Here is a 15696-nt window from a genome sequence, read left to right as displayed (position 1 = left end):
ATATTATGCTATTTTTTTTATATAAAAAAATTGTTAAAATCATTTATAATTTTTTATAAAAAAATAATTATGCTATTTTTTTTATATAAAAAAATTGTTAAAATCATTTATAATTTTTTATAAAAACAATAATTATATTCATGTGGTCTCTGTGGTCTCTTACTTGGAGTTGGGTCTTAGATTGTAGAATGCTTTGTCCTAAATAAGTAGGTTTTGTTATGGCTATGAATGTGATGTCTATGATGGTCACATGGTCAAAAACTAGTATGCGCTTGATACTTTCGTTTGTAGCAGAACATTTGATTCTGTGATACTTTTAACTAATAGTTTTACAATGTTTTTAATATAAAAGTAAAAACTAAAAGTAATTATTAAAATTAATATAATGAAAAATAGAAATTCATGTGGTCTCTTACTTGGAGTTGGGTCTTAGATTGTAGAATGCTTTGTCCTAAATAAGTAGGTTTTGTTATGGCTATGAATGTGATGTCTATGATGGTCACATGGTCAAAAACTAGTATGCGCTTGATACTTGGCTTGAATTCGTTTGTAGTTAGTGAATATTATTGAGCTTGGGTTTAAAAAGGTAAGTGATCTATGAACAGTGTAGGACTATATTGGTAATTTCTATTATAATTCACAACTAGAAGAGATGAATCTTAAAATTGGAGTATTGGGGACCTAGGCAGCGTCATGACTGATTCTTTTGATGCGTTTGACCATGGTAATGGCAGAGGTAAATGTGATTTGATATGTAGTTTTTCACACTAGCTTTTGATGAGAGGTATATTTTGGCCCTATTTTCTCAGTTTTGAAACCTAAGATATATGTGTGGCGCTATCTCGGAGTGGTGTCGTCTTGTTGATTCTGATCTCAACGGACACAATGTGAAGGTAGGATGGATTATGATTTGTTGAATTTTGTATAGAATATTTAGGTGCAGAATAATAGAGCATTAATCAAATGCAGTTTCGGTGGCACAACTTCTTCACTCCGAAATAGAATCCCACTTCCTCGACAGGCTTTTTTTAATAGGAACTTTTGCACAAAAAAAAAATTCCAAAATGTCCTACCTTTTGTTGAATATAATTTCTATCATATACAAGATTAGCTAATAGATTTCCTATTCTTATTATTGGGCTTGACATACAAGATATTTACAGAAAGTTTACCAAATCACCTAATAATTTCAAGAAATTTGTTTTCTAATATGTAGCCATAAGAGATACAATTTGATCTGTAATAGATTTAATTTATAATTCAGATCTCATTAATGGACAAGCATACATAGTTTTATTCTTTTCAGAAATAATTTTGATGTACAATTACAATAATAACCTTGAATTAATTACAAGAACTTAAGCTATTAAACTCTTTGTGTCTTAAAATTTGGGGTAAAAAACCATTATAAGCCAATGCCATCTCAAATTGACGTATATAAGCCAAACTGAAAATCGTTTCAGTAATGCGCAGGATCTTGTATATATATAATTCGAACCGATATGGTTCGAACTGCAAATGAGAGTAATTCGAACCGGGACAGTTCGAACTACCACCTGAATTTTCTTCATAAATCGAACCAGGTAGGTTCGAACCTTGAATGCACATAGTTCGAACTAGGGAGGTTCGAATTATAGAGAGAGTCCGTCCTTAGTAATTCGAACCGGACAGGTTCGAATTACACAAACCTTGAGTGCACATAGTTCGAACCAGGGAGGTTCGAATTATAGAGAGAGTCCGGCCTTAGTAATTCGAACCGGGCTGGTTCGAATTACACAAAAAATAATTCGAACCAGGCCGATTCGAATTAGTGGGAGAGAGACCTCTATATAAACCGTTCTAAGCGTGAGTTGGTCTCATTAGATGGAGTAAGATGGCTAGTGAGGAGATTTTTGTTGTTCTGGTTCACCACAGAGGATCCATTAAGAGGAAAACTCGTTCCGGAGTGAAGTTCACAGATAAGGATCCTCTCTGTATTGTCGTGAATCCAACGACAAGCTATGATGACCTTGTTAGATCTGTACTGATGAAACTTGGCCTGGAAGGTGCGAAGCGGATTAAGAAGTTTTTCTATCGCATTTCAGTCACGATCCTGCACGATACGGTGAAGTATGATTGTTTCACGATTGGTAGTGATGAGGACCTACAAGTCATGTTTCTTTGTCGGAGGCAGTTTCCGGAGGTGAGGACACCAGAATTGCTGGCAAAGCTGATTGATGTGGTATCCAGCTCAGGGGGTTCGAACCGGAATACCACCAATGTAGCCACGGCAGCTGGTTCCAGCTCCAGGGCTGCCGTGGCTTCTTCCTCCGTCCCAGTGTACGAGCCAGCGGTCCAACTTTTTGCCTCCCCGTCTTTTGCTGTTGATCTGAAAGACGGCGTAGGCGACGAGGTAGGATCCTTTGATATTCTACCGAACGCTTTACAGGGCGTTCCATCGGTTGGCGTCGGAGACGGAGTCTTGGGTGATGCAGATGAGGACGACGTCGAGCCGGATACGATTGAGGATGACAGCGGCGACGAGGTTGGAGCGACTGGTCCTGCATTGGCGGGCGGTGGTTCTAGCTCTGGCACACAGCAGTATCTACCACATTTTTCCTCGTTGGACCTGGACGCCATGAGGCATGAGGGGGGTTTTAGGGCACGCTGTTGGATTCGGAGCTAGAGATGCGGAAGGGACTGCTGGTTTGACAGAGTTCCAGGTTGGTCAGCAATTCCAGGATAAAGACGAGGCCCTGTTAAGTGTGAAGACTTACAGCATCCAGCGAGGGGTACAGTACAAGGTGGTGGAGTCCGATCACCGCCGGTATGTGGGCAAGTGTTCCGAGTTTGGGAATGGGTGCACATGGTTGATTCGACTGAGTCTCCAGAAGCGCAAGGGCATTTGGGAGGTCAAACGGTACAATGGACCTCACACTTGCCTGGCCACATCCATCTCGAGTGACCACAGGAGTTTGGATTATCATGTGATTTCGGAGTTCATTATGCCAATGGTTAGGGCTGACGCATCCGTGAGCATAAAGGTGCTCCTAAACACCACGGCAGCGCACTTTTGTTTTAGGCCGACTTACAGGAGGGTATGGATGGCAAAGCAGAAGGCTATTGCCCTCATCTACGGTGACTGGGATGAGTCATACAACGACATACCTAGGTGGGTGTTGGGTGTCCAACTGACGATGCCTGGAAGTGTTGCGGTCCTCAGGACGAGCCCGGTTCGAGTTGGAGGACAGGTGGACGAGTCTCAAGCGTATTTCTACAGACTTTTTTGGACTTTCCCTCCGTGCATCGAGGCATTCCGTCGTTGCAAGCCGCTAGTCAGCATTGACGGCACACATCTGTATGGGAAGTATGGGAGAACGTTGCTCATCGCGATTGCACAGGACGGGAACTCCAACATTCTACCTGTCGCATTCGCACTAGTAGAGGGTGAGAATGCAGAGTCCTGGACATTCTTTCTCTCGCACCTTCGACAGCACGTGACCCCGCAGCCCGGTCTGCTGGTTATATCGGACAGGCACAACGGCATCAAGGCTGCGCTTGAGGCCCCTAACGGAGGTTGGTTACCGCCATCTGCGTACCGTGCATTCTGCATACGACACGTAGCGGCTAATTTTGCCCTTACCTTCAAGGGCAAAGACGCTAGGAGGCTTCTAGTGAATGCGGCGTATGCGAAGACCGAGGTTGAATTTGATTACTGGTTTGATATTCTGCGGTCTAAAGACCCGGCGATGTGTGAGTGGGCGAACCGGATTGATTACTCCTTGTGGACTCAGCATCGTGATGAGGGGCGGAGATTCGATCACATGACGACGAACATCTCCGAGTGTGTGAACTCAATCCTCAAGGGGGTCAGAAATCTCCCTGTAGCATCCCTGGTGAAGGCAACATATGGTAGGCTTGCGGAACTCTTTGTTCGCAAGGGGAGAGAGGCTGAGGCCCAGATGGGAATCGGACAACAATTCAGTCAGCATTTGGTGAAGTGTATTGAGGCCAACTTAAAGACGGCCAGGTGCTTGACGGTGACGTTGTATGACCGGGATAACTCCGAATTCACCATAGCAGAGACCACTCCGACTGGTTCTTTCTCCTTGGGTACTTACAGAGTATCACTTGCCTCTCGGACATGTGACTGCGGGTACTTCCAGTCGCTTTATTTCCCGTGTCAGCACGCACTTGCATGCTGTGCCTACTCACGGGTCACCTGGACCTCTTACGTTAACAGCGTCTATCAGATTAGCTCGGTGTTCAGTGTGTATCGGATGGGATTCACACCTCCGATCCCGGAGGGCTTCTAGCCACCTTACGACGGGCCCACGGTGATTCCGGACCCTGACAAGAGGCGTGCAAGAGAGGGTCGTCCTAGATCCACAAGGATACGGACGAACATGGATGAGGCAGATCTGAATCGACCAAAGAGGTGCGGCCTATGTCGCCAACCCGGACACACACGACGTTGTTGCCCTCAGGTTGGAGGATCGTCTCAGACAGGGCGCCATTAGTGGGCATGTTGTTAGTGTTAGTATTATTTACATTTAAGTTTTCCTGTTAGATGCAATGTTTGAGCACGTATGTAACTGGTTGATCTTTATACATTGTACTTTGATTGTTGCGAGTAGTAATGAATATATTGTCTTTCATTATGAGTACTGCTACAAGTTCCGTAGATGCAAAATTTAATAAGTCAAAGTAAACAATAAACTGTTTCATGATTCAATGATTATAAATAGTCAATGTCCCAGAACACAAATAACAAATAACATAGGTAAACAGACTATAACATAACAAGAAAAGTACAAATCGCTATCATACATGATTGAACCTTAGGGAACAAAATACATGAAATACATGAATCATCTAAACAGATGCGAGCCAGTACCACAGCGACGGGCTACCCGTGCCCTCTGACCTAGGCGGAAAAATGACTCCTCATCCTCGATGTCATCCCCATCCTCCTGCGGGGTAGGCTGTGCAGGTGGCGCAACATGCAAGGGTGCCGCAGACGGCCCTGCGACAGACTCTGATGCAGCGGTGAAGGCGGATGGAGGGGTACCTCCGAGACAGAACTGGTGACCAGCGGATGAGGATGGAGGCTCGTTCAGATCAACATCTAACGGGGCCTGTGTGCTTGAGGTCTGACCACCACTGCGGGGAGTCACGTCCCCCTGCATGATGGCGGTGATCTCCTCTAGGAAGCATGGACTCCCGAAGTCCCCAACAAGCGTGTCTGACCCAATAAAGTCTGACCACTGTGATCCCGGGATAACCCAAGGTGTACCCCCCTGCTCAGGCTGGTCATCGGCTGGCACACCAACGAAGTAATGTCCAAGAGGGCCCGATCCAAGTCCAGCGTCACCCGTGTCAGCCCCGTCACCCATCCCTGTACCATACCACTCACCCCCATGACCGCCATCGTGTGTACTAGTACCCGCAGCTGCAATAGCCCCTGAACCACCCCCGCCAACGTGCCCATGCTGATCCTCGTTGTCGTCCCCACGGTCAGCACGCCCCCTCGCCCTACCTCCCTGGACTCGTCGTCCGCCTCTAACGGGACCGGCGTCGTAATCATCGTCCATAGCATGATCAGGCCACCTCCACTCACGCTGGCTCCGCCGTGTCCCCACACCCATCCTCCTCTCAACCCTACGCCTGTCCGGCACGTACTCAGGACGATCCATATCAGGAACTCGCCCCGGACCCCGCTGTGAGGCCTCAACTGGAATCGAAACTGCTCTCGGATCCCCCAGCTGCGGGTCCAGAGACAAGAACCTCTTCTCATGCTGACTCCACCACTCAAGGAACTCATGCGACGGTCCGGGGTCGGCAACAACGTCGAACCTCAGCACACTCTCCTGATGAGAGTCCCAGTGGAGATGCCACTACTGCAAATAAGACGGGAACCATCGATCGCCGCCTCTCCCATCCTTGGACATCAGAAAGTCGATGTTTAGGGCAGGAAGCGGAGGGGGCTGTACCCCTCCAAACTGTGGAAGAACACGATCTATCTGATGCCACTCTATAACAGCAAAGTAGATCAGCGTGGTCACAGAACGCCACAACGCCATATGCCGAGGCTCCAAAACCTCTGGATGCACAACCTGAAGTACGTCGGGGCTACTGTACGGCATCCATATAAACTGCACAAGGAACTCACCCTTGTCAGGGCAACTGTTGGACCCAAATCGAAAAGGTTGATTATAGAAGGACACTTGTTAACTGGCATTCTCACCTCCCTGTCCTGTAACCGGTCTATCCTGAGCCTCCACATCTGCACTCTAGGACCCTTCTCGCTCCCGGAAGGGTTGTAACCTGACCATCTGCACCGTACACATGTGTTACATCTACTGAAATATGTGTTTAGAGTATGCAATAGACTATTAATGAATATGCAGTTATGTATGTAAAATTGAAATAGAGAAGGCCGCTTCTAGTACCTCGAGGCCAATGGCCAGCTGAACGTCTCATAGCCTGCAGGCCTAAACCGAGGAAAGCGCTAAAAGATCCAAGACTGAAGTAGCTAAAGCGGGCCCGCTAACTTGACGACATGTCTGTTCGCCACTCGGCACATGCACCGGTACAACCAAGCCAGTGCTGCAGAACCCCAGCTGTAGGTACCCAGCTCCTCCAGCCTCACTCCGTACGGAAGCCATCTGATGTGAATCCGGTTCCCGGACTTGTCCGCAAACAGCTGCGTGCCCAACAACATCATGATGTACGCACGGGCATATCGGCACACAGTATCCTCATCTGCATCCTCAGGGCACTCACCAAAAGTCTCCTGAAACCAGGTGCAGTTCACTGCGTACTTCTGAACCTGACTAGGAGGAGGTATAACTTCGAGCAACTCCTGGAACCAGACCCAGGCTGGACGGCCACCCTCGATGTATATATGGAACTCTGACAGGCACCCGCTCACGTAACGGCGTTCCACTGGCAAACCCAGCTGGTATGCCACGTCCTGGAGTGTGATCGTTCACTCTCCGAACGGCATATGAAACGTGTGCGTCTCGGGACGCCATCGCTCCACGAATGCACTGACAAGGGCCTCGTCTAGCCGGAACCATCGGTCGTTCAACCGTGCAAGATGGTATAGACCTGCCATCTGTAAGTACGGAACGTATCTGTCATCAAGTCGCATGCCCTGCTGCCGCCGCATGCTCCTAATGCATCGCTGGGGCTGCGCATGAAATGAACCGCATAGTTAGAACCAGCTTAAAAACCAACCACAACCGTAAGCAACACGATAAATCATCAACTAACCATTCTGCTAAATAAAACCGCATAACATTACATGAAAGATAAGCAACTGGAAAACAAACCCATAGACCGCACAACTAAACCGCTAACATAAACCAGCTTAACGAGATCCACTAACAAGAAACAGCTTAACTAAACCGGTTTACATAAAACAGCTAGCGTAAAACAACTACCATCAAACAAGTCAAACAAATCACCAACATAAAACCACTAACGAAAACCACCTACCCTAAACCACTCACATAAACCGCTTGCATAAACCACGCACAAAAATTGGTAACATAAACCACCAACACAAAAACCCGTCTTTTGCTGTTGATCTGAATGACGGCGTAGGCGACGAGGTAGGATCCTTTGATATTCTGCCGAACGCTTTACAGGGCGTTCCACCGGTTGGCGTCGGAGACGGAGTCTTGGGTGATGCAGATGAGGACGACGTCGAGCCGGATACGATTGAGGATGACAGCGGCGACGAGGTTGGAGCGACTGGTCCTGCATTGGCGGGCGGTGGTTCTAGCTCTGGCACACAGCAGTATCCCCCACATTTTTCCTCGTTGGACCTGGACGCCATGAGGCATGAGGGGGTTTTAGGGCACGCTGTTGGATTCGGAGCTAGAGATGCGGAAGGGACTGCTGGTCTGACAGAGTTCCAGGTTGGTCAGCAATTCCAGGATAAAGACGAGGCCCTGTTAAGTGTGATGTCTGCTGGTTATATCGGACAGGCACAACGGCATCAAGGCTGTGCTTGAGGCCCCTGACGGAGGTTGGTTACCGCCATCTGCGTACCGTGCATTCTGCATACGACACGTAGCGGCTAATTTTGCCCTTACCTTCAAGGGCAAAGACGCTAGGAGGCTTCTAGTGAATGCGGCGTATGCGAAGACCGAGGTTGAATTTGATTACTGGTTTGATATTCTGCGGTCTAAAGACCTGGCGATGTGTGAGTGGGCGAACCGGATTGATTACTCCTTGTGGACTCAGCATCGTGATGAGGGGCGGAGATTCGGTCACATGACGACGAACATCTCCGAGTGTGTGAACTCAATCCTCAAGGGGGTCAGAAATCTCCCTGTAGCATCCCTGGTGAAGGCAACATATGGTAGGCTTGCGGAACTCTTTGTTCGCAAGGGGAGAGAGGCTGAGGCCCAGATGGGAACCGGACAACAATTCAGTCAGCATTTGGTGAAGTGTATTGAGGCCAACTTGAAGACGGCCAGGTGCTTCACGGTGACGTTGTATGACCGGGATAACTCCGAGTTCACCATAGCAGAGACCACTCCGACTGGTTCTTTCTCCTTGGGTACTTACAGAGTATCACTTGCCTCTCGGACATGTGACTGCGGGTACTTCCAGGCGCTTCATTTCCCGTGTCAGCACGCACTTGCGTGCTGTGCCTACTCACGGGTCACCTGGACCTCTTACGTTAACAGCGTCTATCAGATTAGCTCGGTGTTCAGTGTGTATCGGATGGGATTCACACCTCTGATCCCGGAGGGCTTCTAGCCACCTTACGACGGGCCCACGGTGATTCCGGACCCTGACAAGAGGCGTGCAAGAGAGGGTCGTCCTAGATCCACAAGGATACGGACGAATATGGACGAGGCAGATCCGAATCGGCCAAAGAGGTGCGGCCTATGTCGCCAACCCGGACACACACGACGTTGTTGCCCTCAGGTTGGAGGATCGTCTCAGACAGGGCACCATTAGTGGGCATGTTGTTAGTGTTAGTATTATTTACATTTAAGTTTTCCTGTTAGATGCAATGTTTGAGCACATATGTAACTGGTTGATCTTTATACATTGTACTTTGATTGTTGCGAGTAGTAATGAATATATTGTCTTTCATTATGAGTACTGCTACAAGTTCCGTAGATGCAAAATTTAATAAGTCAAAGTAAACAATAAACTGTTTCATGATTTAATGATTATAAATAGTCAATGTCCCAGAACACAAATAACAAATAACATAGGTAAACAGACTATAACATAACAAGAAAAGTACAAATCGCTATCATACATGATTGAACCTTAGGGAACAAAATACATGAAATACATGAATCATCTAAACAGATGCGAGCCAGTACCACAGCGATGGGCTACCCGTGTCCTCTGACCTCGGCGGATAAACGGCTCCTCATCCTCGATGTCATCCCCATCCTCCTGCGGGGCAGGCTGTGCAGGTGGCGCAACATGCAAGGGTGCCGCAGACGGCCCTGCGACAGACTCTGATGCAGCGGTGAAGGCGGATGGAGGGGTACCTCCGAGACAGAACTGGTGACCAGCGGATGAGGATGGAGGCTCGTTCAGATCAACATCTAACGGGGCCTGTGTGCTTGAGGTCTGACCACCACTGCGGGGAGTCACGTCCCCCTGCATGATGGCGGTGATTTCCTCTAGGAAGCGTGGACTCCCGAAGTCCCCAACAAGCGTGTCTGACCCAATAAAGTCTGACCACTGTGATCCCGGGATAACCCAAGGTGTACCCCCCTGTTCAGGCTGGTCATCGGCTGGCACACCAACGAAGTAATGTCCAAGAGGGCCCGATCCAAGTCCAGCGTCACCCGTGTCAGCCCCGTCACCCATCCCTGTACCATACCACTCACCCCCATGACCGCCATCGTGTGTACTAGTACCCGCAGCTGCAACAGCCCCTGAACCACCCCCACCAACGTGCCCATGCTGATCCTCGTCGTCGTCCCCACGGTCAGCATGCCCCCTCGCCCTACCTCCCTGGACTCGTCGTCCGCCTCTAACGGGACCGGCGTCGTAATCATCGTCCATAGCATGATCAGGCCACCTCCACTCACGCTGGCTCCGCCGTGTCCCCACACCCATCCTCCTCTCAACCCTACGCCTGTCCGGCACGTCCTCAGGATGATCCATATCAGGAACTCGCCCCAGACCCCGCTGTGAGGCCTCAACTGGAATCGAAACTGCTCTCGGATCCCCCAGCTGCGGGTCCAGAGACAAGAACCTCTTCTCATGCTGACTCCACCACTCAAGGAACTCATGCGACGGTCCGGGGTCGGCAACAACGTCGAACCTCAGCACACTCTCCTGACGAGAGTCCCAGTGGAGATGCCACTACTGCAAATAAGACGGGAACCATCGATCGTCGCCTCTCCCATCCTTGGACATCAGAAAGTCGATGTTCAGGGCAGGAAGCGGAGGGGGCTGTACCCCTCCAAACTGTGGAAGAACACGATCTATCTGATGCCACTCTATAACAGCAAAGTAGATCAGCGCGGTCACAGAACGCCACAACGCCATATGCCGAGGCTCCAAAACCTCTGGATGCACAACCTGAAGTACGTCGGGGCTACTGTACGGCATTCATATAAACTGCACAAGGAACTCACCCTTGTCAGGGCAACTGTTGGACCCAAATCGAAAAGGTTGATTATAGAAGGACACTTGTTAACTGGCATACTCACCTCCCTGTCCTGTAACCGGTCTATCCTGAGCCTCCACATCTGCACTCTAGGACCCTTCTCGCTCCCGGAAGGGTTGTAACCTGACCATCTGCACCGTACACATGTGTTACATCTACTGAAATATGTGTTTAGAGTATGCAATAGACTATTAATGAATATGCAGTTATGTATGTAAAATTGAAATAGAGAAGGCCGCTTCTAGTACCTCGAGGCCAACGGCCAGCTGAACGTCTCATAGCCTGCAGGCCTAAACCGAGGAAAGTGCCAAAAGATCCAAGACTGAAGTAGCTGAAGCGGGCCCGCTAACTTGACGACATGTCTGTTCGCCACTCGGCACATGCACCGGTACAACCAAGCCAGTGCTGCAGAACCCAGCTGTAGGCACCCAGCTCCTCCAGCCTCGCTACGTACGGATGCCATCTGATGTGAATCCGGTTCCCGGACTTGTCCGCAAACAGCTGCGTGTCCAACAATATCATGATGTACGCACGGGCATATCGGCGCACAGTGTCCTCATCTGCATCCTCAGGGCACTCACCAAAAGTCTCCTAAAACTAGGTGCAGTTCACTGCGTACTTCTGAACCTGACTAGGAGGAGGTATAACTCCGAGCAACTCCTGGAACCAGACCCAGGCTGGACGGCCACCCTCGATGCATATATGGAACTCTGACAGGCACCCGCTCACGTAACGGCCGTCCATTGGCAAACCCAGCTGGTATGCCACGTCCTGGAGTGTGATCGTGCACTCTCCGAACGGCATATGAAACGTGTGCGTCTCGAGACGCCATCGCTCCACGAATGCACCGACAAGGGCCTCGTCTAGCCGGAACCATCGGTCGTTCAACCTTGCAAGATGGTATAGACCTGCCATCTGTAAGTACGGAACGTATCTGTCATCAAGTCACATGCCCTGCTGCCGCCGCATGCTCCTAATGCATCGCTGGGGCTGCGAGTAGTAATGAACCGCATAGTTAAAACCAGCTTAAAAACCAACCACAACCGTAAGCAACGCGATAAATCATCAACAAACCATTCTGCTAAGTAAAACCGCATAACATTACAGCGTAAAACAACTACCATCAAACAAGTCAAACAAATCACCAACATAAAACCACTAACGAAAACCACCTACCCTAAACCACTCAAATAAACCGCTTGCATAAACCACTCACAAAAACCGGTAACATAAACCACCAACATAAACCACTAACAGAAACCACTAACTTAAACCACTAACATAAACCACTACCCTAAACCACCAACCTAAACCACTAACATAAACCACTAACTTAAACCGCTAACTTAAACCACTAACATAAACCACCAACATAATCCCCTCACATAAACCACCTACATAAACCACTAACATAAACCACCATCTAACCCACATGCAAAACCACTAAGTCACAAATACCGCTAGAATCAAAAATATTTTTGTACTAACCTCGTCGTTGATGACCCCGGCTATATGAGCGACTCCGTCCAAGCGATATAACCGTGCCGGATCGTCCCCCATCAGCAGAGTATTCCATTCAGTTCTTCCTCGGAGAGAATCTGGGTCGTTTTCTCTGAGATTTGGTGGGGTAGGGGGAAGGAATAATAGTTCGAATGAGGGTGATTCGAACTCCTTATATAGCCGAATCACCCCTAATTCAAACCAGCTTGGTTCGATTTATGAAGGAGCACGCCAAGGGTAATTCGAACCAGCTTGGTTCGAATTACATACGTTGCACACTTGCCTATAGTTCGAACTAGGCTAGTTCGAATTACTTGGGGTTGGAGTTCGAACCACATTGGTTCGAATTACATTCAAAGTTCCTCTCCACCTAATTCGAACCATCCTGGTTCGATTTACTAAGGTTTGTAGTTCGAACCACCCTAGTTCAAATTACATAAAGATAGCGTTTGGCTTATTGCTGAAACGATTTTTAGTTTGGCATATTTACGTTACACACTTCTTGTCTTGGCTTATTAGGGTTTTTTACTCTAAAATTCGCCCATTAATAAAATTAAACATATTTTTTACATAGTCAATTTTTGATAGAAAGCACCACATGTGCTCTTACATTCTTTAATAACATAGGCACCCACAGTCATGGCTCTCAGGATATGTTTGTTTGAAGGAAAAATAGAAGGAAAGAAAAAGGAGAAAAAGAAATGGGAAGAAAAATGATTATTTTTCATTGTTTGGTTGAGGAGGAAAATTAGAGAAGAATGAAAAGGGATGGAAAAAAATTGGTGAGACCCACCAATTTTTTTCTATCCAATATTAGAAAGGAAAAGGATAAAAAACTTATTTTCTCTCTATAATTCTAATATTACCCTTCACTTTTTTCAATATATTTTATAATACAAGGGTAAAATTGTCTTTTTATAATATTTCTTTTCTTCTTATTTTCCTTCCATCCAAACACATCAAGGAAAATAAAAATTCACTCAATTTTTTTTCTTTCCTTTCTTTCCTTTCTATTTTCTTTTTCTCTATTTCTTTCCTTCCAACAAAACATAGCCTCAAAGTCATCACATATGTCACCTTAAAAAAATTATTATTCATTAGTAAATATAATGTAATGAGTTAGGACAATTGTATATAAATATTTAATAATCTATTTACTATATAAAAGATGGCTCAAAATATAATAACCACACTTTCAGCTTTTCAGCATGTGTCTAAAAAAATTATGTTTCTAACTTTTTCGTTTGACGCGTGAAAACAAAAACGAATTACATTTTTTTCTGATGGAATTAAATTTGTAGTTAAAAGGGGAGGAGGATGCAATTTAGGGTTGAAGGAAAGGAGAAGCAACAATCATTTCAAAAGAATGAGTAATACTATTTTTGATTGGCAGATTATTTAAATAATGGATTGCTACTTGAATTTTCACCAGTAAACTTCAAATTTAAGATGTAAAATGTGTTATAGGTTTGGCGTTTTATTTTTGCATTCAAATTCATGTGTGTACATTAGGGGTGTTCAAAAAAACTAATTTAATAAAACTGAAATGAAACTGAATTAAAACTACTTTAAATAAACCAGTATTTTTTAAGTTAAAAAAAAAAAAACTAGAACTACATTTTTTTATAGAAGTCAATTTGTTAAAAATTAGTTTTTATGGTTCAGTTTGGTTATAAACTGTTCCGTTCGTTGATGGTCTTGCTAAGTTATAGTGACTCCTAATACCAATGAGCTTGCTTCACCAGAAGAGTTATATGTCGGCTTGAGTCAAACACCACGGATGGAACACCTGCAAAAGATACTCTAATGCTCAAGTCAAAAGTGGATATCAATAATATGATAAGAATTACTAAAAGCAAGTAAAGTAGAGAATGTGTCTACCCTCTATTGTGTTGCTATTCGTTTCTTTATATAGAGTGAGAGTTTGTTGATCAGTTTTGAGCTTCACCGAGATTCTTAGTTGGTTCGAGCATATTGCTCTGCGAGGTTTGGAACAATATCGTTTTAGTGATCATGTTTGACTTGTGCCTTATGTGTCCGAGCTTATCGTTTTTCATTGCCAAGGTATAGGGTACACATCACAGCCCCCAAGCTTGACCTATCTCGAAGGAAGCAGGGGCGAGCTTTCTTACATGTATACCTCGGCAATACCTTGTGGTGTGTAACAGAGTGCCCTAGCCCCCAAGCTTGACCTGGTTCACCTATAGAATATGAAAAGTTTGTAATTAATTTGCATCTAAAGTGTTACCTAGTTTCATGCGCCCATGAATTGATTGATGTGAAACGTGGTGTGAGTTTCGATGTATCCCTGAGCATTTGATTAATGTATGTTTTTGAAAGGTATGCGATGGATGGTTGAGATTAAAATCGGTTAAGTGTACACAGCCATTTAGTTTTCCACTATTGTCTTAAATGGGTCTTCTTTTTCCTAAGTGACATTTGTAGGAGTTCTGAAGATAGAAAAAAGTTTAACTTTGTTTTGTCAAAAAATGAGTAAAAAAGAAGAGTCTTGACTTCTTTCTTTGTTTTCTTCTATGGGTTCTTCATTACTTTGGGATAATGGGAAAAGAAAAGATAGAAATTCATGAAAGTGACCCTTATAGTTGGGTGGATGATAGTGTAAAGAGTCATGTGTCACGGTTTAATGATGATGAATCGGTGAAAGTGTTAGGCTCTGATGTTTGGGTCAGGGAGGGTGGCCAAATAAGCTTAGAAGTGTTACTTGTGAGGAGAAGGACCATATTTATGAGAAATTGAATGACTGGCCCTATTTTTATTTGTACAAAAAATGACCTAATTAAAACTTTAAAATGTTAATTCCCAACATTAAACAGAGAATAGATAGAGGAATATTATTAAAATGTGACAGCTAAGATGACCTGCACTAAGATTCCAGTCCCAAGATGATTGAGTTTTCCTCGGCCACTTCTGATTCTTTGAGAGAGTGACTTCAAACCAAAAAAAGCTTGCCTATATGGGCTCCCCTCTTTTGTTGCATCATTCCATAGGTGTCATTGGCGAGGATAGGAAATTGCTGCCAGCTCCACCTGCCGACATTGACATCTCCTAATCTCTCTTTTTCAAGTGCGGCATGCCATTCTGAAGATATTAACACTAAAAGCTATATTCAATTTAATTAACGTTTTCAATCAATCAAACAACAGAATAAAGTGTGAGTGAGCGAGAGAACTAACCATCCTTCAATCGCAGCACCCACCAGCGAAGGAATGGCTGCGACGTCGTTCTGCGGTGGACACAGCTTTGTGGATCCAATAACGGCGGTTGTAAGACCTTGGATTCTTCTGGAAATTAAATAGTAAGTTATTTATAATTTATTATAATCATTGATAATTTTATTTAAAGAAAATTATTTTCCTAAAAGTAATTAAATTAAATTTTATGATACTTTAAGTTTAAAATCTATTAGAATTTATAAAATTTTCTAAATTACATAATTAAAAATAATTTGTAAGTTAAATAATAAATGATATTCTTAAAGTTAATTATATTGGATTAAATTTGATTTTTAATTAATACTCTACCTAAACCCT

General features: G+C 45.4%; 1 protein-coding gene across 1 annotated transcript in view; it reads left to right on the top strand.

Annotated features, from left to right (window-relative positions):
- Positions 1-2665, top strand: part of LOC110266910 — a 9188-nt gene extending 6523 nt beyond the window's left edge. The window contains exon 2 of the mRNA XM_021111969.1: positions 2174-2665. Coding sequence (XP_020967628.1) covers positions 2174-2665 — 492 coding nt within the window. The remainder of the gene's footprint in view (positions 1-2173) is intronic.

Source organism: Arachis ipaensis, chromosome B09 (assembly GCF_000816755.2).
Source record: "Arachis ipaensis cultivar K30076 chromosome B09, Araip1.1, whole genome shotgun sequence".
Lineage (NCBI taxonomy): Eukaryota > Viridiplantae > Streptophyta > Magnoliopsida > Fabales > Fabaceae > Arachis > Arachis ipaensis.
Note: the sequence above shows the minus strand (reverse complement) of the source record. Positions and strands in the feature narration are given on the sequence as shown.